The 24,886-nt window shown below is 46.8% G+C and overlaps 2 protein-coding genes across 6 annotated transcripts in view; one reads left to right on the forward strand and one right to left on the reverse strand.

The window, feature by feature from the left end:
• Positions 1–5,025, forward strand: part of Top2b (DNA topoisomerase II beta) — a 62,417-nt gene extending 57,392 nt beyond the window's left edge. The window contains exons 34-36 of the mRNA XM_050140561.1: positions 2,770–2,895; positions 3,608–3,702; positions 4,537–5,025. Of these exons, the coding sequence (XP_049996518.1) occupies positions 2,770–2,895; positions 3,608–3,702; positions 4,537–4,704 (389 nt within the window). The 3' untranslated portion in view covers positions 4,705–5,025. The remainder of the gene's footprint in view (positions 1–2,769; positions 2,896–3,607; positions 3,703–4,536) is intronic.
• A 53-nt stretch (positions 5,026–5,078) lies between these two features.
• The window catches only part of Rarb (retinoic acid receptor beta), a 629,041-nt gene continuing 609,233 nt past the window's right edge, over positions 5,079–24,886 (reverse strand). For all 5 annotated transcript variants that reach the window (XM_050140562.1, XM_050140563.1, XM_050140565.1 and 2 more), the window contains 5 exons: positions 17,810–17,970; positions 10,385–10,561; positions 9,091–9,295; positions 8,193–8,351; positions 5,079–6,476 (listed from right to left, as the gene is read on the reverse strand). In XM_050140562.1, coding sequence (XP_049996519.1) covers positions 6,280–6,476; positions 8,193–8,351; positions 9,091–9,295; positions 10,385–10,561; positions 17,810–17,970 — 899 coding nt within the window. In that variant the 3' untranslated portion in view covers positions 5,079–6,279. The remainder of the gene's footprint in view (positions 6,477–8,192; positions 8,352–9,090; positions 9,296–10,384; positions 10,562–17,809; positions 17,971–24,886) is intronic.

A 24,886-nucleotide genomic window follows, 5' to 3' on the forward strand; every position in this document is an offset into this window, starting at 1 on the left:
GTGAGGTGAATATGAGAGAAGGTGGAGAAGACTCATAAGGTGGATATTATGTTTCATTGTATGAACATGTGAAATTCTCAAGAATAGGTAATTATAACAAAAGATAGTTTTCCTATAACGCTCTTTATTAGATTGGGTAGAGAATACATATTTTTATCTTGATTCTATAATCTGTTAGTTCTGCTTCCTGCCACTCCTTACATGATACAGTTTTCTGAATTACAGCTTTTTCCCCACTACCATAGCCTTAGATTGTTCATGAAATGCTGAGCTGATTCATTAATGCTTATTATATGTAAATCATGTATCTTGGTCTCTTTATTAGTGCTTTGCATTGAAAATAATATCTACTTTAAAAATACACACCTAGTTGAGAGATATGTTCTCTAAAAGAAAAAAAAGATATAGTATGTGCCATAGAGACACATGTGTAATATACGCATAGAGACACGTGTATTCCGAGTGTAGCACAACAGCAGTACTGACAATCTTGAAAGGCCGCGTTCTGTCAGAGTGTACGAGAACCATGGGAAGACTGCTCAGAGAGGGGTGTCTAGCCAGCATTCTAGGTGGCTGCCCGTAATGGGCTCCTCTCACTTTTCAGGACGTGCTGGCCTGCGTCTGTATTTCCTCATTTGGTGACTTTGACTTTGCAGTTGTGCTGGACCATTATCTCCCTCATTTCCCCTAGATCCCTTCCACCAGTGATTGAGAAAAGCTGGTGTAGAAGTAGCTCAGTGTCCTTGCCCGCAGATTCCATGTCTAGGGTTGTTGTATTGGCTATCCAGAGTTCCCCCAAAAGATTAATTAACCTCCAAGGGTAATGACTGGCTTGATAAGTTACCCATGACTAGCTGCTCTTCGTTGTCTCAAGTCTATACTCTTATCATCACCTCCTGGTGATTTACACTTGAACCCATACCCTGGGGTCAGTCAGGTTTTGCTTCTAGAGAACTCAAATTGAGACAGACTCTATAATTTCATTTCAAAACATCATTTTTATGGCTGGATAGTTGGCTGCGGCAGGGGTGGGGGGAACAGGGTGCAGAGGCCCCCAGTTTAGTTCTCAGCATCCAGATCAGGTGACCCACAACCACTTTTAATTCTAGTTCCTTGGGTCTGATGCCCTCTTCTGGTCATGTGCGCTTATATATGTATTTTTTTTTAAGATTTTTATTTATTATGTATACAGTATTATGTCTGCATATATGCCTACTCGCCAGAAGAGGGCACCAGACCTCATTACAGATGGTTGTGAGCCACCATGTGGTTGCTGGGAATTGAACTCAGGACCTTTGGAAGAGCAGACAATGCTCTTAACTGCTGACCCATCTCTCCAGCCCCTACATGTAAATTTTTTAAGCAATCAAAACATTTTTAAATATTTTAAAACATCTTTCTTCTTTTAATTTTCATGTGAGCATTTTCTAAAACACTGTAGGACCTGTATCCTTTCTTGAAATCTGTCACCCTGCTTCCTTCATTAAGCTAATGAGTTGGTTTAACTAAAAGACCAGACTATCTTCTGCCTAACCTATTTACTTGTTTCTTTCCTAGCTGAACAGTCTTGAGTTAGTTGAACTAGAAAACTGCTTCAAAGGCCTCAGCAAGATTTCCTTTCTCTACCTCCTTCCTGAAATACAACTTACAGACAGAAGCTCAAGGGAAGGATACCATGTCATGTCCCACTCTCCATAGAACTATCTGTTAACCATGAGTTACAGTATTACTATTCACATGAGTTACAGTATATTATTATAGTCTGCAGTTCCAATATTTTGCAGCCAAAGGCATCCTATAATATTTCAGTATCTGACCTAACTTGGAAGAGGGTATGAAAGTGCCATTTAACTTCTGCAAGCTTGAGAACACTACCAGAGAAAGCCGTGGTTCCTATTGCCTCGTAATGAATCTGTATTCCTGCTAGTAGCTGCCTTTGGGTTCCTGAGGTAGATTTAGTCATGAGAATACAGAGGGAGTAAAAGCCATAGCCTTTGGCCACCACTACCATGTATAGCCCTCCTGCTGTTAGCCAGTGAGGGCCATTATGTTGCGTGTCTCAGCTTGAGACTCAATTCTGTTTGTTCATCAAGTCAGCAACACTTTTCAGTTTCTAAAAGGACAGTCTCAGTTCATTTCAGACTATCTGATACCTTTGTTTTCCAGGCTCATTTTTAATTACACAAGTTAGAAGTGATTATTAGTGTTTATATGGAACTACAGATAAAAAGTAAATAAAAGGCTTGTTTTTAAAACAATATGGTAAAGTGAGGCCTTGCATCTACTGATTTAGGATTTTCATGTTTCTTTCCACATAAAAATGCCAAGTCTGGATTTCAACTGTTGGAGGGAAATGAGTTGCTTTGTATTTGTTCTATTTGAGGACCCCATAAAAATACTTTTCCCTACTAAATCATTTTTATAAGCTAGAACTTATTGTGGAGTTATAATTAGTGTGTCAAAGATACTTTTTTTGTCGTGAATATATATTTAAAAGATACTATTTAATTCCTTTTAATGCCCTGTGCTTAAAATGTCTCAATTGAATTACCTAAAAATCAAATTATGCCTAATTGAGTAATACTCGTTTTGTCATTCAAGGGGTATGTTTGCCTTTATACTGGCACCCAGCAGAGAGAAGCCATTTCTTGGCTACTCAGTTTCTTGGCAGTAATTAAAAAAAAAAATTCACTGTTACAGATCTCACTTCAGCTTGGTTTGTTGATAAGTATATTACATTAACCAACTAAAAGGATGTTTGCTTAATAGGTAAACCACCTTCAGATACAGCCCCTAAGGCCAAGAGAGCACCTAAACAGAAGAAAGTCGTAGAAACTGTAAACTCTGACTCTGATTCTGAATTTGGCATTCCAAAGAAGACTACAACACCAAAAGGTGAGGACCGTCTTTGTATAACCTTTAAACATGTACTGTAAGGAAAGGATTTAGTTTCTTGAGCTTTATCGAGTTTCGTGACGGGAACCATATATCAAGAAGTTGTCCTGTGCAGCAGTGCTGCAGTAGAGTAAAGGACACAGAGCAGCTTAGAACATTGCTCCTCAGTTGAAACATTGGCAAGATTAAGTAAATATACTGAAAATAAGTTTAAAAGGTGCCATAAGGAACTCTCTTGAGTTTCTTCCCTCTCTCTCTCTCTCACTTCCTTTGTTTGGTATATTTGAGGCCAGGTCTTATTATATAGGCCAGAGAAATAGGAGGAAAGTGAAGAAAACTATCATAGAGCCTGTGGAGGTCAATATATGTGGTTTGAAACCTTGGTAAGTTTATTGGCTATGACAGGTAACTTAAACACTCTTGTAAGAAGTTTCATTCCTAAGTTCAAGAGTCATATTAGCAAAATGCTAGTCTTTTTATTTTTATCAGGGCTTAGTATTGAAACTTATTTCTAGGATTTCCCACTTGTTTTAAATATATTTTTTAAATATTCTTTGGTCATATGTACTCTAGAATTAAAATGGTGCTGTCAAACTATATGTATGTCACTTATAGCAAGAGGGTAGGATTGCAGGCCCCACTGTTGGGTATAGAAGTAATTGTAAGACTTGTGTTGACCTTTGGGAGGAAAACTCTTTTCGTGTATTTTAAGGTAAAGGCCGAGGAGCAAAGAAAAGGAAAGCATCAGGCTCAGAAAATGAAGGTGATTATAACCCTGGGAGAAAACCATCTAAACCAGCCAGCAAGGTAAGCAGAGCACATCAGCATGGCTCAGAGTCTGCCTAAATGTCGTCACTCCCTCTTGGAATGCCTGGGGAGCTCTGTATTCACCTCCCATCAGTGGGAGAGCACTATGAGTCAACTTACCTCAGAATCTTCTATTTTATCTATTAAACTATTACAGCCGTGTGCTACTTGAATATTAGAATAATCTTATAAACTTGGACTAATTTGGTTTTTAAAAATTGAGTTGACTGTGCCTAATGTTTCTAATTAATCTGACCCTTTAGAACCTTCTCTTTTGAGTGAATAAGTTGCCTTAGGTGCACCCCCCTCACCACTACTTTCTCTTCCTATTAACACTTAAAAATATACATATGGATGTTATAGCTTTATAAATTTTTCTTTCCCATCAGTTCCTTTCTCTATCTTTTGCCTATTCTGTGACTTTTTAATATTTTACCAACACTTGTGATAGTGTATGCTATATACTGTGCATAGCCTTGTTCTACTTGCATGAATTCTGAATGTGTTCTTAAAAATAGGGCAACTTGAGTAATTTCTGATGTAGACATTGTGTATACTTGAGTAAAAATAGTTGCAGAATAGTAATCCTGCACTGATGAGTCTGTAACTTGGTGAACACAAGAGCCCAAAGTAGCTAATTACTTACTATATCTAATTGGGTTTCTTTCATCCATAATTCATTTTAGGCTTAAGTTAGTATGTCAATTCAACTTTTAAAAATATGATTATTGGCAATATATATAAATGTAAGTATAAGGAATAATAGTTCTTAACAGTAGACTTTCCTTAACTTTGAGGTTTTTAAACTTTTGGGTTTTTTCTGCGGGGGTCTAGAAGCCGAAGAAAACATCTTTTGATCAGGATTCAGATGTAGACATCTTCCCCTCGGACTTCACTTCTGAACCACCTGCTCTGCCACGGACTGGTCGGGCTAGGAAAGAAGTAAAATATTTTGCAGAGTCTGATGAAGAAGAAGATGTTGATTTTGCAATGTTTAGTTAAGTGCCCAAAGAGCACGAACATTTTTCAAAAAGATTTTGTGTTGTCCTTTGTCTTTTCTGTCTCAGAATTTTGTACATCTGGCTTATTTTAATGTGATGATGTAATTGATGGTTTTTTATTATTGTGGTAGGCCTTTTAACATTTTGTTCTTACACATACAGTTTTATGCTCTTTTTTACTCATTGAAATGTCATGTGTTGTCTGATTGACTTGTAGAATTGTTATAGATTCCCGTGCATTAGCACAGATTTTAATTGTCATGATTGCAGACTACAGACCTGCTTTTTGAAATGAAATTTAAACATTAAAAATGGAACTGTGTTCTCAGACTCTTTACTGAAAGGTGTATCCACAGTAAAAGTTCTCACACACACTTAAAATAAATATATTTATTCTTTGCCAGGAGACTCCATGGAAAAAGGTAAACAGTATATGAACATAGAAAGCACTGTTAAACCATCTCAATGTACAAACAGAGCCAGTAAAGGTACATCACAGACTTTTGCTAATATATCAAAAACAAAAAATTCCACTAGTGCTTACATGAGAACTCAGAACCTGACACTTGAGTCTGTCAGCCACTCTCCCACAGCCGTCACTCTGCGTCATAGTGATTGAACAAGGCCAGAGGAGGCCACGTGCCCATACCTTCAAGCATCAAGACTGGGGGACATCCCAGGATCAGGCAGTCAGGAAGGACACTGGGCTACTAGAGTCCAAACAGATAGCCTGCTGATTATCCTGTGATATCTCTCCAATGGCTTGTGAACAGGTAAACAAACTTACTAACACTGGACAGTGTTTTTGCCTTGGAGGCTATCATGACTGTAAAACTGCATCTTTTTTTCATTCGGTAGTTGTATCATTAAGAATAAACCACTTTGAATTTAAAGTGACATTAACAGTTGAACAAATGACATTGGATTAACTGAACTGGCAGTTACACTGATACAGAATTCTCTTCTGCTAGTGCAGTGAAGTGGTATACTCTGTCTGGGCAACATAAAGAAAGGATGCAGCTTGAGAGATCAAAAAGCAAGGAGAAGCTTCCACATTACTGAAACCAGAGTGTCTTTCGTCCTGTCCTGTACTGTACAAAGGTCCTGGTTCCTTACCGTGAGGCCTTGTCATTCATGAAAGCAAGACGTACAGTAGTCTGCTCCATAACCTTGATGTCTTGGTTATTGAGTATGCAAGACAAAAGAAAGCACCAACATACAGGATAGAAAGAACAGAGCCATACTTCTGTATGTACAAAGTCTTCAGCAACTTAACCAGGGCTAAATCATCTCAACTGGGTCTTTGCCATGCATCTTGACTGTTCAGAGAGGAAAATAGAAGCTCTTAACTAGTTTCTGGTGGCATGAAAGGGCTGAATTTCAGAATTGGAAAAGTTTGTATTTCTAGGCAAGTTACACAGTAAGGAATATATATTGATACATATGAAAACTTCTTGGTCCTTTTTGAGTTTAACATATTTCAGTCCAAAAACTAAGCAGCAGTAAAAATGTTTTCCTTGCATTTTCACTTGGGAACTGAAGGTCCTGGGGAATGTCTGCAGCAGCTGGAAGTGTCTCACTGCAGCAGCGGTGACTGACTGACTCCACTGTTGTCCACTGAGCTGGGTGAGACACTGGGACTGTGCTCTGCTGTGTTCCCACTTGAACTTGGGGTCAAGGGTTCATGTCCTTCAGAATTCTCCAGCATTTCCTGAATGAGAGGTGGCATCGATCCAGGAATTTCCATTTTCAAGGTAATTACACGTTCTGCACCTTTTTTTGAGGGATAATAGAAAACTTGTTAGATACGGACATGCCAGGATACAAAGGGACCAACATTCACTCTCAGGTATATGAAGGAGTGTGAAAGACAGGTATCAAGTGTCTTTGTTGAAAAGAACCCATTTATTAGAAGTAAAAACATACGGGTGTTTACAACTAGAATGCCGGCCACCAGAATGTCAGTATCAGGCGTGCTTTGAGATCCCAAGCACATTGGTTCTCAGGCAGAGAGTGAGTGCCACTCCCTCTGAATACAGAATATGTACTAATAGGGCACCCCAGAGGCTGGTGGAGCCTTGCCACATTTTCACTTGAAGGAAAAACAGTGGAAATATATAATGAACAAATTTCGTAGTGCTTCAGTCAGATTCAGCAAATAGAGTTTACAAAGAGAAGTTCCTGATGAAATACCAGAAAAATAGAGGTGAAGGGATGGGCAGTTTCTACAATAGAAGGACGGACTTGAGCCCCAACCTGTGGTAGTTTTCTGCAACCCAGTCCAGCGCTGGATGGATCTATGCCATCACAGTCCCACAGCCCTTACATGCAGCTAGTTAGATGGAAATACATAAGTAACAGGAAAACAGATTCAAAACTAAGTGGGCTAGGGTTTTGCTGGACTCTGCTAATATGGGACTTGGGACATTTCTATACACGACTGTGACTCCTCAGGTCACTGGCATACTTATCTGTGGAGAGTGATATTACCAGTCCTATTTAGTTTTTTTAAATATATATTAAATGATATCCACTCAAGCATTAGTCTCTTTGTTTCTCTTAATCTACGCTGGGATGAACTTAGAATAGCTCACCAAAAAAAAAAAAAAAAAAAAAAAAAAAAACCACAAGAACTGAGATTTCTTGTCAAACAAGTTTCACTGTGCATTTAAGCACCTTCTGAAATGTAGTGTTTGTGTCTCGGCTTGCTGAGATCCTCAGGCCTGGAGGCTGGTAATGGGAAGGACGGGACGGGGGTTAGCACAGTTGCTGAGTCATTTCTACCTAGAAAAGCCCTGTGCACTCAACTATGAGATGGCTCTAGGCATTTCTGTAATTGCCTGAGTTGTCACACAGAGTGAGTCATGAGGTGAAAATTCTTTCACTCAGAATTGCAGGCATTAACTTGCCTATACCAGAGATGTGGCCACAGTGACCCCAAGCCTTACTCATTTTTTCCTAGGGGTTAGGATGCAACAGGAAAACAGGCCAAGTGTGTAGAAACCTGAGATGCCTGGGAGCTAGAATGGATGTATAGACTCAGAGTATTAAATACACTCTGACGGAACGAGGTGGTGGGGAAGTGGCTTAGAGGGCTGAGAGCTTGCTGTGCACGCTGGTTGACTTGAGTTGGTGGCCCAGAACACACATAGAAGGGATTCCACATAATTGTCCTTTAACCTCCAAGGGCATGCCTGCAAGCCCCAACAGTAATTATTTAAAAAAACACATATACAGTCGGGAAGAGTTTCGCTTCTAACTAGCCATCCCATTTGGAAATTGAGTGATCAGTGGGTAGGGGTATCTGCTTTTTGTGTAGTAAACCTGAGGCACTCTTGACTGTGTACACCTAGGCATGTTCAGACAATGCTTAATTCCTTTGATTTCTTTGAGACATACCTTCCAACTTACACAGTTAAGAGACTCCTAAGATTAAAAAACAAAAGCTGGCAGATTCCCCCCCCCCCTCCTCCATCCTTGAGGACACACCTTTAGCGCTGATGCTGCGGAGATCTGTGATTTTCATTAAGATCTTTGGGAACATATGGGGCTTGCTGGGCCGACGTTTCCTAATGTAAATCTTTAGTGCTTCCAGCAGCGGTTCCTGGAGCTTGTCTACCTTTGTGGGTTCCTCAAGGTCCTGGCGGTCTGGATAGCAGGAGAAAGGATTCAGTGTTTAGTGTCCTGAGGCTGAAGGACTGCCGGTCATCCCCTTGCTTGTTTCCCATTCCTCCTGCACAGTGGCTTTATTCAGTGACCCAGCACTAACCTGAATTAATGCAATGGCTTTAAGCAGCGAGATGTGAAGATAGTTGTCGCTTAGTACATTTGATGCCCACTTGCTCAGGTCCAGAGGCAAGAATTACCTCTCATGACCAGATGGTGTCAGTATTGAACTGAACAAAAGCACCTTTGGGCATGCTGGCCGTGAAAGCCAGGTTGATAGATTAGCCAGCCCCTTAATCACAGCCATTACTTTTAACTAAGGTCGGCTTCTGGCTAGCCAGCAGGGGTCACTGCAAAGAAAGGGCCATACTCCAGTCCACCAGGTACACACCACATGCTGGGGATCCCAGGCAGTGATTTGAATCATTCTAGCTATATTAAGAAATAACATTTGGGTCCTCACTAAAATGTCCTTAGGCATATAGCAGTATGATACTGCCTTTACAAATGTACCTGTTTCCCACGAGAGAAACGGGCAGACAAACTGCATTTTGGCATTTCTTTCAGAGCAGAGAGAGCTCAAATACCACTACTTAATTTACAGCAGGAGAAAGTCCAGCTGTCCCTGGCATGATGGTTGTATCCACTGCCTTTCTGCATGCATGCTGTCCTGTGACTTGCTCTGTGCGGGCTTTCATGGAGATCCCCCAGGAGTCAGTACCTCCACAGATTAAGCAGATGGCACTGAGCAGGCCTGTTTCTGTGTCGTCCATTTCCAAAGGCAGGAGCTGGTTGGCAAAGGTGAACACAAGGTCAGTCAGAGGACCGAAGCCAGCATTGTGCATCTGGGTTCGATTCAGAGTAAGGCCATCAGAGAAGGTCATGGTGTCTTGCTCTGGGGTATACCTGGTGCAAATTCTGAGAATCTGGAAGAAAGAAAAGACGTATGTCCACCTGCTGGATCCCTTTGCCCATTTGTCCCGACCGCACCCACCAGAGCTATGGTAGATGCAGGAACACTCGAGGAGCCTGGGCCCCTCATGGGCACCATGCCCTAACTGTTGACTGTTAGTATCTTCTTTTGTTAGACATTGGCATATGTCTAAGAACAGAGCTAGTTTATTCAGGGAATAATAAGTGGGACATGCATTTTGAGAAATAACTTTTTACTGAAATAAATCATCATTTGATTGAAATATCTATTTCCTGAGGACTTATCTCTCAGATACCAAGCCAGGTACTAGAGAGAAAGAGAGGAACAAAATTCTGTTTTCAACATTTAGTCAACCAAAAGTAAGGAAGGTGATCCTTACCAACCTGATAGCCAATCTTCATGTTTACTCTATGGGATTTAAAATCGCCATGGGAACACATACACTTCAGGGCATGTCTACTATGGTATTTTAGAGGGCCTGTGACCTAAGAATCCAGCAGCACTGGCTGGCTGATCTTGGGCTCCAGGCCTCCAGACCTGTGAGAGCAGAGGGTTTGCAGTTGCCTGGTCTCTGGTTTAGTAACTGCAGTAAAGACAAAGGTTTCTCTGGACCACAGGCAGTAGCCTTGCAAAGTCATGCTGTAGGCTAGGCCAGGTCTGCTGTGCAGCTTAGCCAGGCAATCCCGACAGTCTCCATCACCTGCGGGACTCTATTCTGGGGAGGTTACAAATGTCCTGTGGGCCTCCAGGGCAGGGTGAGGAGGTCTCATGAACAGGGGAAGGGAGGTGCTTTTTGTAATGATTGGGCCTGGACTGGAAAGCCAGGGGGCAAGCCATCACTGCAGGCCAGCAAGGAGCCACTCCATGATCACATGGTGTGGTGGGGTTTGGGACTGTCACAATGGAGAGAAGTACAAGGAAAGCCTGTCAAATCCCTGGGACATTCCAACACATGGGAGGAGCTCTCCAGATCCAGGAAGTGAGACTGGGAAGTAGTCTCCTCAGAAACTTCTGGAAGCCTCCAACTGCCTCCTTCTTTTCCTGCCCTCTTCCCCTTGCTCCCACTCAGAAAGGATCCTACCAAGATGTCCAAGCAGGCAGCCTTGAGCAGGGTGATCTGGTCAGCGATGGTCAGGCCGGTGAAGCCCGGCAGACGCTTGGCGAACTCCACAATTTTAATAATGCACTTGGTGGCCAGCTCACTGAATTTGTCCCAGAGGCCCAAGTCCAGTCGGACCCGGTGGTCAGCACTGGAATTCTAAGAGGGAGGGAGAAGAGGGAAGGGATGAGGAGAGTGAATGACGACATGCCACCAGGAGGTAGGAGAGGAGTGGGATGCTTCGCGCGAGTGGCTCACACTTGCTTTCTCTGAGCATCCTCTGATGTTCAGAGACTTTCACACCAGTCACGAGACACCCAGGGAGCAAATGAGGGCAAGCTTCTCTGTGCAGCCACCCACTCCTGGTAAAGGAGAGACAGACCTCTTGCTGTCTCTATCCCAGGAGCTGATTGGTGCCTGTACACATCGATCATCAAGGCTTACTACAGCCACGTGGGGGTCATGTGGGAAAACACACCACCAGGCTTTAGTCTGCCTGAAGTCAAACTTGAGTCAGATGAAGCCTCTGGATCGACTCGTAGGAGGGTAGGAAGATGGTATACACCACAAGGGCACCATGAGTTCCAGATACCGTGCGAAGCCAGGGAGCCACCCAAGACATTGCACAGGAACAGCTATGGAAAGGGAACCAACACTGACTCTTGTTCCAATGCACAGTAATGGCTATATGGTGAGTGGGAGGGGCCATCAGTAGAAGGGGGTGGATAACCATCTGTAGCAGCCCTGAGCATTGACTAAAAGGAGGAAGGCAGATGCGCAAGACTAGGTCATCCCATGGCATCACAGAAAAGGCAGTGCTTCACTGACGGAGGATGGGGCGGTGCCTTCTGGGGACTGTGAGTGGCAAGCGGTGTCGCGGATGCAGGAGGGATTTTTCCAGTGTTGGCAATGGCCTGCGGCACATCGGCACACGCCTTTTGAGAGGACGAGGCATCATATCCTGTAACTTACACTCCAGAAGCTTAACTCAGATAAGAAGAGACTTTTATCGGCGGAGGTGTGAACCCTCTCTAAATTCCACTTTAAGCAAATAAGGAGAGTCTACTGGCACGAGAAGGCATAGAGTCTGAGCAGTTCAGGTGTCTAAGAGGCCCACCTTATGGTGACACTGTAGTCATACTAGCCATACTGAAGTGACAGGTAGTCATTTCTAGTCACACGGAAGCCCTGAAGGGCAGGGTGGTGGCAGTCAGCAGGGACAACAGGAAAACCAGAATACTAACTACTGTGGCAGGGGGTGTGAGGGACCAGAAGGTGGCCTGCGGTAGTCAGAGGCCCCTTTGCAGGGACACATGGTGGTTGGCGGAGACTGTCGGCTTCATTGTGCCATGCAGCATCCATGATGCATTGAAATGTCTTGTGGGAAAAACAAGGGCCAAAGGCATCACAGAACAGTTAATGAGGCCACAACTCAGAGGTAGGGACTGATGAGGTTCCCAGAGCCACAGTCTCAGGGATAGCATACATGAGTCAAATGTCCAGATACCTAAATGTTGCCCGACTCCTACCCAGGCTGCATCCCTCTGACCACCTCCTTCATCTGCCGTGATTTCTCGCACACAATTTCCTCCCTCTTCTCTGGCATTATTTTCCTCATGTCCCCGAGGCTTGAAGACCAGATCTCTGGTGATGAGAGGGTATCTGGCCCCTGCTCACTCTCTCCCCCAACTCTCTCAGCTCTAGCCGCTTTCCAGGTCTCTTTGCTTTACCTGAAGGTCGGGCATGGACGAGTCTCAGGCCTTTGTACTGGCAGTTTCTCCTCTGAGATAGCTGCCTCTCATTCCTGCGTCATGCACTCCCTCGAGCCCTTGACCAACTTAACATCCTTTTTCTGTGAAGACTGCTCACCTGTTAGCTTTCTCTCCTCCGTATCCTGTCCTGATTCTAGAGCTCACCTCTAAGTCTGTGGGTCCCTTCCTCATCTACACCCCTCCCTTGGCTCGTTTGCTTGGCTTGCCACTGCCTACAAGTGCAGGTGACTCAGTGAGCACTTAGGGGAGCCCAGGAAAGTTGAGTGACGGTCTCATAAGCCTTTGTTTGTCTGAGATGTCACAGAACAACTGTCATGCTGTGGAAGAGACACCAGGAGGCCATTTCTCTTGAAAGAAACCTAGACATCTTCCAAGACACACTGAACCATGCAAGGAGAGGCTAGATTCCCTAGGCCCGGCGTGTGGCTCTCTCGACAAAAGTCCCCATCTCTGTGAATGCAATTCTGTATTGCAAACCAGTAGCCTCAGTGCCCTGTTTGGGTCAGATCAGCCCACAGAAGTTAATGAAGCCGGCTTTGCTTCCACCATCAGTGGAATGCAGAGGAAGAGTTTGGAGACGGGAGTCCGGAGAAGGCTTCAGAATGGTGGTGGCCATTGTGGTTTCCACAGTGTCCCCGCAGAAACAAGCATGCATCTTCCAGATTAATTTTACATCTTCCTCGAGGATCTTTGTGGAACACATTACACTCAGGGGTGTGTGTGGGCAGGATCGAGACATGTGGCCATTTGGGCGGTAATTAAATTTAATAGGCAGTTTATGCAGTTCACAGAAAGATGCCACGGAAGAGAGGGGCAGAGGCGAGCGTGGTGGGAAATCACTTCACAATGGAGTATCCATCTGGAAAAAAACGGCATTGCTGGATGCAGCTGGTGTGAAGGAAATCTTCATCAGCCTTGGTTGAGCTGCTCCATCGTGTGAGAGGGGGAGGGGAAGGCGCCTATGGCTCCTTCTATTAAAACAGCGAGCTACCGGGTAACGGCCTGTCAATCCAGCTCACGATTATGCAAACTGAAGGCAAAAAGGCAGTTAATAAAACACAAAATAACCCCGTGTTTTATTATCCTGGCTGCTGGATTCATGGGCGTGAGGCTTGAAACGGCTCCGACATTATCTTCTAGCTGCGGAAGGTGGGGAGCCGGGGCTGGTGATGAAAGCGGCCACAGAGAGGGGTGGGGGAAAGATGCTCAGAAGCAGGTGGGGGATGAAGAGGAAGAAGAGGTGATGGGGGGAGGGGAAGGACACTGGGTCTGAGCCAGGCCTCACTGTGGGTAGGACATGTTGCCTGCTTGGGAAGTCCCCTGGACTTCCGAGGAAGAACTAAAGTTTCCAAGAATGCTGTGTCCTGCGGCCCCCTAGGGCCTTCTTGGGAAAAGCCCAGCGCTGTCAATCCAGTTAAATGAAATCCTCTGCCAAGACACAGCCCTTCTGTTGTTGAGGACTCCCTGTTGCTCCTCTAGCTGACACCTCTTTCAGAAAAAAAAAAAAAAAAAAACCTCACCAGTAGAGGCAAGATCCACCATGCCTAAAACCCCACGTGTGGCTGACTGGCAGCTTCTGCACAGGTCAGTGGTTTATTTGAGAATTTTTAAGCTAAGGAATGAAAAAAAAAAATCTCTTCTTTTTTCTCTTTCTTCGTGGAGCTGTGGACGAAACCCAGGGCCATGTGCATGCCAGGCTAGGAGTCTCCCGCCAAACCGTATCCCCAACCCTGGTTCACAGAGTCAAGGTCTCACAGTGCAGACCAGTCTGGCCATCATCCCTGCTCTGTCTCCCGAGGGCAGGGCTAGCATTTGGGGTGTCGGCCACAAAAAAGTCTCAGAAGAATTGAGTTAAAGTTCTCGGGGAACGCTGAGAGCCTCTCCCGAGAAGCCGAGCTTCTGAGGTCTGGAGTTGTTTGTCTCCCCAAGAGGCCGGTTGTCCTTCAAGTCCTGTTTGTGAGATTGCTCCGTCTTCTGTGTTCGACTGATGGGTTCCATGATGCAGACATTATGCACATACGTGCTCTTAAGGTAGCCCATTCCTTAGACTGCTCAGGCATGGGGCCGTCCTGTCTTCTCTGCTCTGCATTCCAGCCACCACACTCCATGACGTAGGTACAATTATGCCTCTATTGGGCTGACGAGGAGGCTACAGCCCGGAGAATGGCAGTGGCCTGTATAGGCTCCCTGGGCAAGCAGAGAGGATGGTGCTCACCTAGGCAGGCGGGCTGTGGCAGCCATGCTTTTCTTGGTCCTTCATCTCTTTTCATTCCCTGGTGAGAACTTAAGGTCACTCAACTTCTCATTACCTTTGCAGTTTCCTTCCTGGTCGGACGCTCTCGTGAGACAGCTACAAAGTCCCAGCACCACCATGCTGAGGATGCCGTTAGTGAGACCAGCATCTTTCTGGCCAATAAATGCGACCCTAGACACTGAGGCCCCCGTGTCCTTTGGCACATAACAGCTAGGCATGTTTGCCAGTGGAGACGTTGATCGTGGGAAGCTAGACGGAGGAAGTCATGATTTCTAAATCAAAAACAGGTAGAGACCAAAGGCAGAAGCTGTGGGGAGCACAGCCTGGGGCTGTCAGAGGCCATGGCCCTGCTCACACCTGGGGTGTGGACTTCCACTCCCCCGGCATGGGAGGCAAAATGTTGCCTCACATTACCCAGCTAGTGAAACCTTACTAAGATAGCTCCCCAAGACCAATATCAGGTAAGAACTGAATACATCCAGCTGGAACATGTCAGGTGGGGCGGGAACATGGCAGGCGTCATGGGAACATGGCAGGCAGGCAGGCAGGCAGGCGTGACTAGTACAGGGAACTGAACTTTGAGGTAACAGAGGGGGTCAGAACTCTGCTCTCATGACTCCCCAAAGTGTCTTACCCCAACCTGGTACATCTGTCCTATAAGTCAGCCTCCCTGAGTTCTAGGTTCTTTTTCCCTAGCCAACCACACATGAGATTCCCTTTAAGGAAAAAGCAAAAGAAGCAAACCGCGCCTGCAGGTGCCGGGGATTAACCGCTCACACTTAACTGCTGCCCTACTTCTTCCCAGAGCCTGTTGGGTGAGTTTCTGTCTGCGGCAGAATCATTCCAGACGTGACTCTGTCCGTCCTGAGCAGTAAAGAACCTCGAATCTTCATGGTTCGAGTTAACAAACCTCTTCTGGGACAGCTTCCGCCCCACCAGTCCCCGTTAGAAAATGAACTGCAGCGAGAAAGCAACTGTGCCGGGAACCTGGGGTCACCATCGCCATCTTACTTTTCTACCACCCAAGCAGTTAAGCCATTCGCAGGATCCAGGGCACAACCCTCCACTCCGCGTGAAACTGTGTGAGACTCTCTGAGACCTTTTTCTTTCTGAACCATCTATCTACACGGGACGTCTATACCACGGAAATGACCATAGAGATGAGGAGCCCAGGCTCATGGGACGCTGCACATGTGACCTGAGCATCAGAGACAGCTGAGAGCCTGCTGGTGGGCGTCCTGCTCAGGTCTGGGGCAGAGGGCAGTGGGTGTGTGTCCTTCCCTCATCCATTCTCGCTTCTTCTCCCTGGAACCTGCCAATGGATCCCTACTGGACTAACGATAACTTGGGAATTAAGAGCCCCTGAGAAAGACCCGTCCAGATGGTTGTCTGCTGTCTGATTCCTCCCTGCCTACTTATGCCGAAGGTGCCTGACATGTGTGCTGCCCCAGGAAAGGGGCAGGAAGTTGCTTGCCTTTGAAGCAACTGCCTCCCTATAAAAAGCTTTTACCAAAGGCTGGGCTTGGAACTGGGAGCGTGCAGAGGATGCGTGCTGTGGCCCCTGTTATTTATGGGCATCCCCACCTGCTTCCAGAAAGGATTGGAAGTCCCGTAAGCTGGAAAGAAAGCCAGATCTGTGCAGAGATGGCAAGAAGAAAGGAGTAGTCAGAGGTGCCTGGAGCAGCGAGGGACAGCGGCCATGGATACACTATCCTGAAGACTGTCCCGCTGCCCAGCAGGGAGGGGCTGGCCTCTGAGAAACTTCTATTTCTTTCTCTCCCTTTCTACTGAAAAGGTCCCCCACAGAGAGTTTGGGCCTCAATTATGGCTTAAATTTGAAATGTTCCCCGTAGGATCATGTTTGATTACTTGGTCCCAGGCAGATAATGCTGTCTCTGGAGACAGTGGAAAAAATTCATTGATGAGGTATAGTGGTAGCAGGGTCAAGGCCACTAGTGGCTAAACTATGAAAGTCTTATCCAGTCACTGTTCCTTGCTGTAACTTTGGCTTCTTGGTCACGTCAACCACATCCTCCTCTGCTGTGAGTGAGTACCCCCACTCCCTCTCCACCTCACCTGTAGTAAGTGAGTACCCCCACACTTCTCTACCATGTCACATGTCCTGCAACTATGAATCAAAATAAGTATTTCCTCTCCTGAGTTGCTTCTGTTGGACATTTTGACCCTGCAACATGAAACTAACACAGCAGGTTGGCCCCAAAGCTGGGTGCATGGGAAGGGGTCCAGGAAGCTACATGGACAGCCTCCAGTCTTTAAAACTAAGATTTGGATGAGGCACTTGTCTGGAAGGAGAGCCAATATTACAGGAAAGGAAGCTGGAGTGAGTCGGGAATGCCCACTATGAGGTAGCCGGGGCTGGACCTTGCCGAAGAACGCTGGCATCCAAGCCCAGGACACCATGTACCCCTCAAATGTGGTCTCAAAGTTCCTCTCCTTACTGTCCCTGTTCCTTTGTGAAGTTATCATGGTTTCTTTTTATCCTTAGGAGTCTCATGCTTTTATTTTCCCGGCATGGCTTTTACCAAACTAGGGCTGGGGAATCCTTAAGCACATTTACTAGGCAACAATACAGACCATTGAAAGAGGGCAGAATGGCACTCTAGTTTCATCTCTGCACTCATTCCTCAAGCGTCTCCTGAGTGCCCAGTGTGTGCCACAAACTGGGAGTGTCCATTACGGAACACAATAAAGGCTGACCTGCCTTGGAAAATTCAAAGTCCCATGAGCCTACCTGGAGCATCCTCCAACCGAAGTTTCCCACCAATTCTTACCCCTCTCTCCGCCCTTTTCTTGATTTGTAACCTTAGTAAAAGTCACTTCTCACTTCTCGCCGAAGAGTGGAACACATGGGACCACCTATTCACGGGGCCCAGATCGCCCTGTCCCGTACCCCCGTACCCTTCCAGGCTTTCTTGGGATGATGCACACCCCTCCTAGAAGCCAGACCGCGACTCAGAGAGTTGACGGCCCCATAATCCTGCCTGGAATCTATAGCTGAATTGATATTAAAAAGATGAACCCCAGAACCTCTCCAGGTAATATGTCTGCCGCAACCTAAATGCTAAATTTCTGACTTGAGTAGACCGGAATCCCCAAGAAGGGACACAAACACAACTAATTTGTGCTGCCTGTGATCACCATGCAACCCATCACATCACACGGTAGGTACTCGTGCTGAAGAACCGCCTTAGCCCCTGTCCTGATGCTACAGGTGGGAGAGAGAACCACCAGGTGTCCTGCCTGGCTGCCAGGCAGACCCAGGGCTAGACGGGCCAAGCATCCTTGCCAAGCACAGGAAACTATGTGGGTGCCCAAGGGCCTGTGCCCATGCCCCTGGCATCCTGGGCAGGTGGCACTTACCGTGGTGTATTTACCCAGCTGGCAGAGTGAGGGGAAGGTTTCTTGGTGGGCTTTACGGATCTTCTCTGTGAGGTCGTCCAGCTCCGCGGTCATCTCATAGCTCTCAGTGCATTCCTGCTTTGAAGGCTCCTTCTTTTTCTTGTTCCTGTCATTCCTGACGGCTGGAAAAGGGAGATGAGAGGTCAGGGAGGGCTAGGTCACGCACCTGAGCAAGAAGCCCCCGCTCCCAGCCCTGACACTTGGAATAGGGGCATCAGGAGAGGAGGGAGTTGCTCTCTGCCGGGAACCCGGCCACTTCTGGCAGAACCACGCCTGCCTCTCTCGGTGCCCAGTGTGCACACACAGTGTGCACAGTCTGTGTAAGCCTGACTCGTAAGAAGTTCCAATGCAGGCTGCATGCCATTTGTGGGAAAGGTCCTAGGGTGTCCCGAGTGACCAAACTGCAAGAATCCTGTCCTGGCCAGCTGGTGATTTGTTTGTTTGCGTCAACTTGTCACAAGCTAGAGTTATCTGGGAAGAAGAAACTCAACCGAGAAAACGCCTCCGTCAGATTGCCTGTAAGCAAGCTTATGGGGCATATTTTGATGAGTGACTGGCATGGTGGGGCCCAGTTCACCCCTGGCGAGCCGTCCTGGGTGTTATAAGAAAGCAGGTTGAGCAAGCTGTGCAGAGCAAGCCAGTAAGCGGCATCCCTCTGTGAGCTCTGCTTCAGTTCCTGCTTCCAGGTTCCTGTCCTGATTAATCTCCTGCTATGATGCCCCTCAGTGATTATTACCTGGACAATAAAGCAACCCACCCTAAAACTTGCTTTATTGCATCAAAGGAACCCTGGCTGACAGGTCATTACCCAGGAGACAGGTCCCTCAGCGAGGTTGCTTCATGGTGAGGTGTGGCCTGTCTGAACAGTCTCATTTCTTTACTTTTTGTTTTTTCAGATCAACTAATTGGTACCTAAGAAGAGGGTGATAAGGCTGTGGTCTGTGTCCCTTTCTGCATTAGGCTTAGACTTCCCATTTGAACCAAGCAATATCCCATATTTATAATGCTATTTAAAACAGTACAAAATCCTCCACCAAAACAACTGTACCCATGCTACCATTCATTCAGAGACCCAGTTCCCAGTCACTGTGGCTGGCTAGACCTCAGCAGAGAGGTGCCACTTGGCCCTGCACATCCTGGCCCAGCAGGACGTGGCATACAGCAGGCTTCATGACTCAGAGCTATGGGGCAGCCTCCTCCCTCCCAGGGCCAGCTCTCTCCATGGCTGTAAATGAGCGCACTGCCAAACTCTAGCTCCTGGAAGGAACCCAAAACCCAGGGAGGCAGACAAATGATATCAGATCACATGACCCCTCCAGGGAGTCCACGTTCCCTGGGGTGTCAGAACCCAGGCTACCTAGACGTGTACGATGCCAGCGTGACCTGGGCATGTGTGATACAAGATGATCCAGGGTATAATCTGATCGGCATAAGAGGATTTGGCTTGGCTGCCTCCCTAAGGGCACATAGGTCATCAGGACACGCAGCATCCATACCAGGAGAGTGCTCAGGCTCTGTGTGGACAGCAGATGGGGAGGGGGTTCATTGCAGGGGAGACAGGATGGGGAGGGGGAGGAGGGGAAGGAAGTGAGAGCCATCAATGGCACAGAGAAGTCATTGTCGGTGTAAGCAGCTCACAGGGCCAGGAGGGAGCACTTCTGGGAAAAGGAGCACTCCGTGGGTGTCTCGATACCTGAACCTGGAGGTCTGACCACAGAATTCACCTAATCCCCTTTCAAGGTGGCAGATAGGCTAAGTTCTCTCCCTTCTCAGTGCCTGGAGGATGGAGAAACAGAGGCCCGAGCAGGGCTTTGTGGGATTCCCTTGCAGCTCTGTGACTAGACAGACCATCTTTGGAGATGTGGAGATGGGGTGAAAGGCCTCATGTTGTAAAGTGTGTGTGTGTGTAGACACAACACAGCAGAAGCAGCACACAATGAGGTGGGCAGCCCAGAGTGGCAGGATGGTGGCCCCTAGGCTCTTTCAAGGAATGCTGTTCTGCCAGGGAGAGGATACTGTATCCTGAAGGCTTGCATGTAGATGTTTCAGGCTCTTGTATGAGACGTTAGCTCTCTCCTCTGACGCACCTCCGCTTTAGCCAACACAAGGGTCAAACCTAAGCAACAAGAGTCTTTCCCAAACCACCCTGAAAGAACTTTGATAGTCCCTCCAGGTCCCACATGGCCCCAGCAGCTCTTTTCCTGCCGCACACCACAGAGAACTAACTTTACAGCAATATGTATGACAAATGCAACCACGAATCCCACCATTCATTCCTAACACCAACCCTAACAGCCTTGGGGCAGAACAGTCCACTTGCCCATCTGTGGACAGCAATAAGCCAAATGGCCCATCATACTGCAGAATTTTGCTTGGTTATTGAAGGAAATGAAATATTGACGCAGTTCACACTGTGGATGAACTCTGAGAACTGTGCTGAGAGGAGACGCCAGCTGCTGAAGGCCTTGTGTCTTAGGGTTTCTATTGCTGTGAAGAGACACCATGACCATGGCAGCTTACCGTTCCAGAGGTTTGACCCGTTATAATCATGGTAGGGATGGCAGCTGGGAGTGTGGCCTCGTGCAGGCAGGCATAATGCTAGAGAATTCAATGTCTTCATCAACAGACAACAGGAAGTGTTCTCAGATACTTAGCAGCATCTTGAACATACATGAGGCCTGAAGGCCTGCCTCCACAGGGACACACTTCCTCCAACAAGGTCACATCTCCTAATAGTGCCCCTTTGGGGGGCCTTTTTCTTTGAAACCACCACAGTCCTCTCTCTATCCCCCAAAGGCTTTTAGTCACAATGTAAAATTGCCTTCAGTCCAACTTCAAAAGTTCCTGTCGTCTATAACAGTTTCAGAGTTATTTAGAAGTCTAAAGTTCAAAGTCTCTTCTGAAATTCATTCAATCTCTTAGCTGTAATTACTTGTAAGATCAAAATAAAAAAGCAGATGATATAATTCCAATGTATAATGGCACAGGATATACATTACCATTCCAAAACATAGGGAAGGGAGCATACTGGAAAAATACTGGACAAAAAGCAAGATTGAAAACCAATGAGGCAAACTCCAAACTCTGCATCCCCATGTCTGACATCAAACTTCCGATCTCCAACTCCTTCCAGCTTTGTTGGCTGTAACACACTTCTTTCTTTTGGGCTGGTTTCTCCCCGTTAGCAGTTTTCTGTGGCAGGCACCCTGGGTCTCTGGCATCTCTAGCATCTTGTGGTCTTCAAAGCAGTCCAGGCTCTAACTTCACAGGTTCATGCAATGGCCTCTCTAGGCTTCCAATTGGGGACACCCCTGACACATGTCTGGCCTCAGTTGCTTTCTTTAGGCATGGGGGCAAATTCCATAGCCCCTTTTTTTCTGTCCTTAACCCCAGAACCATGGGTCCAAAGCTGCCAGGTTCTGCTGCTCACTGGGGCTGGAACACGGCCCCCTCCTTCCCTTTCATCTTCACCAACTGCCTAAGCTTGGCTGTCCTGAGACTGGATCTGTAGACCAGGTTGGTCTTGAACTCACAGATCTTTCAAATCTTCACCAGGTTTCTTTTTCTGATGCCCAGCTTCTCTACCCAAGCTTGGCTCTTCTGGAGTTTCCTCTGTGGACCAGACTGGTCTCAAACTCAAGAGACCTGCCAGCTTCTGCCTCAGGAGTGCTGGGATTAAAGGTGTGAGCCACCTCCCCAGCTCTTTCTTTTCACACCTTGGATCTTGCCCTGAGGTCACCACTCCCTTTATTCCATTTCTAAACCAGTTTATCTCCTGGAAGGTAGGATTTAGCTCCATTCCACTTCCTGGTGTTCCTTTACCCCTCAAATATTTTTCCTTGCTCAGCTTTCTCCTTTTTATTATAAATCTTCCTTGGAGTTAACACTGGTAACCACACAATAGTCTATACTAGCCTGTTTTGGGAGTTCCTCTGCCAAGGGAATGAATCCAAAACTCTTCACTTTAGCCCCAGGCAGACTTTTCAGACAAGGGTAAAAAACAGTCACATTCTTCACCAAAACATCACAAGAATGATTTCTAGGTAATGTACTAAAATTCTTCTCCTTAGAAACCTCTTGGTTCAGGCGCCCACAGCTCAGATCACACTCAGCACCTCTGTCTGCCATGTTCCAACTAGGATGGCCCCATAAGAAGGGCTTAAAGCATTGAATTGCTTTTCTAATCCACAGTCTCAAGGTTCACATTCCTTCAAACAAAACATGGTCAGGTCTATCACAACCATATCCCGGTCCCTGGTACCAACTTCTGTCTTAGCTAGGGTTTCTATTGCTGTGAGGAGACACCATGACCATGGCAACTCTTATAAAGGAAAACATTCACTTGTGCTGGCAGCTTCCAGTTCCAGAGGACTGGCCCATTATCATCAGGGCAGGGAGCACGGCAGCTGGGAATACGGTGGTGGTGGTGTGCAGGCAGACATGGTACTAGAGAATTCTACATCTTGATCCAAAGGCAACAGGAAGTGCTCTGAGATACTCGGCGGTATCTTGAGCATATAGGAGACCTCAAAGCCTGCCTCCACGATGACACACTTCCTTCAACAAGACCACACCCATTCCAACAAAGACACACCTCCTAATAATATCACTCCCTTTGAGGGCCGTTTTCTTTCAAACCACCACACCATGTCCCATTTGTATGCAATATCCATAGACAGACAGCAATGGTTGGGAAGGGTTGGGTTGGAGGGAGGGAGATTGGGGAAGGAATTGTGATTGTAGGGTTTCTCCTTGAAGATGGGAAGGTATCTGGACTTCATAGTGGTTCAGAGCTGATAATTCCATGAACATGGCACACTGAAGGATACACCTTTGCACAACTGACCCTACACTATGTGCCTTTTGGAGAGAGTTTCTCTGAACAGATTGTTACTCACAACCCTGACCAGAACTAGAGGCCAGTTGTCACCTTTGACCCTCAAACACACAGCAGGGCAGTTCTAGCGAGGGGCAACCAGTATCTTAAACTCATAAAATCCCACAGGAACTGGGCCAGCAGCCCCTCATCTTTCCCTTTCTAGGGATTGAGAACCCCCTTCTTGAAAACAGTAGAGCTAGATTTCCACGGAATACACAGAAAAGAAGAAAAGGGGGAGACTGCCAAGGAACCAAGCAGGCCCCGGGGCCTTCTCTAGAGTAGCTGCTCCCAGAAAGCAATGTGTTGTTTCCCCAAGGCCTCTGCCTCTGAATGGAGCTCTTCTGGATACTAGAGAGATGAAACCTCCCAGAAGCAGCGGCCCTGTTATCATATCTACTGCAACCTGAACCCTGGACTGCTTAGCGTAACCTGACAGCATCCTCCATGTCTCACGGCAACCTGGGAGGATGCAGAAGATACGGATACAGTGGCGGCCCTGCATCTTGCTGGGTGACCTGGCTGGTTCTGAACTCCACACAGACCGTGGGTCTTCCGTGCTGTGTGCTGTGTGATGACTGCCACACAAAGTGATTACGAAGTTCTGGGAAGAACTGAGAACTCTGGGTGCCAGACGCTGTGTGAGGGTCCTCACAGGTGATGATGCTCACTATGAGGTCCTCACTGAGGAGCAGTGAGGGTGATGGGCAGAGAGTCCATGATCCCTTTCTCTGGGAGCCTAAGGTGTGGACCTATGATTTGCGACAGCCTCAAACTTTTCTCTCCCACAAAGTACCTGGCTGTTGCACACAGCTACCCCTTCACGGGCGGCGACTATGGGGCCTGACAAGCCGCTTCCCACCAGTCTGCCCCTGCGAAGACAGTAGGTAGGCATATAGGGACATCTATGGTCAGCTTGTATCAAAGCCTGCTCTCTGCCCCGCTGCTCTGGGGACTATAGGAAACACCAGGCTTTATTTTACTGCCTCGGTATTCCCGAAGCTTAATACAGCCCAACTCACAGTGAATGGCAAGAAGGATGGGTGACTAAATATGGGGTTCCATCCCTCTGGGGGGGGCATGTATGTGGACAGAGTTCATCTGAGCTGTTGCCTCCTAAAATTAACAGCCTTGCCATCACCTAGTGGTCTGCAGAGGAGTCATTGAGTGCTCCTGCCCCGCCAGTGGCCAGGAGGGTGATTGATGCACGTGTGATAGGACTTGGCCCCATGTTTGCAAAGCGCTTCTTAGAGTAAAGGTGCTTCATAAACACCAGGCATTCTCCTGCCGAGGGGCCAAGTGCTACAAATCAGATTTGGTGGCACGGAAGTAACATATTTACGATCCACTATCATATTGAAATGAAATGGATGTAATGAAAGTGTCACTTCTACAAATCCCTCTGATGTACAGACCCGACCTATGAATATGAAAACAGACACCCGAGCACTTTTATCTGAATGTCTAATCATGGAAATAAATGAAGCCGTGTTCGTTTTAATGTGTGCACTTGTGCATGTATCTGGAATATTGATTTTCATACACACGATAAAAATTGAATGCAGGAAACGCCGAGAGAGCTGCAGGCCCCACGTGGACCCAGGAAGAGGAAAACCGGGCTTTCCTGAAATCTTGTCACCAACAAGAGAAAAGGCCACCAATGGTGCGTCTTGTTTGCAAAGACTTTTTCCATATTCAGTTTAGCAAAGGAAGCTACGCTTGAAATTACAGTCTGAAATCTGCACAATCTGACCCCTCCGTTCCTTGCTAACTGCACGGATAACGGGTCACAGCTGGTCTGAAGCCGTCCAGTAACTGCTGTACTGAGATGCTCGAGAGGAGAACACAGAAGTATGGTTTAATCCGAATCTAAAGACTGTTTTCTGGATTGTTTGCGTAAATGAACTCCAAGGACCTGAAGGCAGGGACCTGCCTGCATCACTAACTGCTGAGACTACTTCTCCCAGAACTTAAGGATTGAGTGGTCGGTGTGCAGGCACCTCAGGAGGACGGTCCCTGTGTGAAGGTGGGCTGAGCTGTGCCAGAGTGCTTCCTCCAGTGCACGCTGTCCTGGAAGGCGGAGGCTGCCTGTCCTCTAATAAAGCATGTGCCACACATACACCGGTAGGAACCCAGACATACAGAGAAAGGTGAATTCTGGT

This window comes from Alexandromys fortis, unplaced genomic scaffold (assembly GCF_014885135.2).
Source record: "Alexandromys fortis isolate MF-2015 unplaced genomic scaffold, M_Fortis_MF-2015_v1.1 scaffold_46, whole genome shotgun sequence".
Classification (NCBI taxonomy): domain Eukaryota; kingdom Metazoa; phylum Chordata; class Mammalia; order Rodentia; family Cricetidae; genus Alexandromys; species Alexandromys fortis.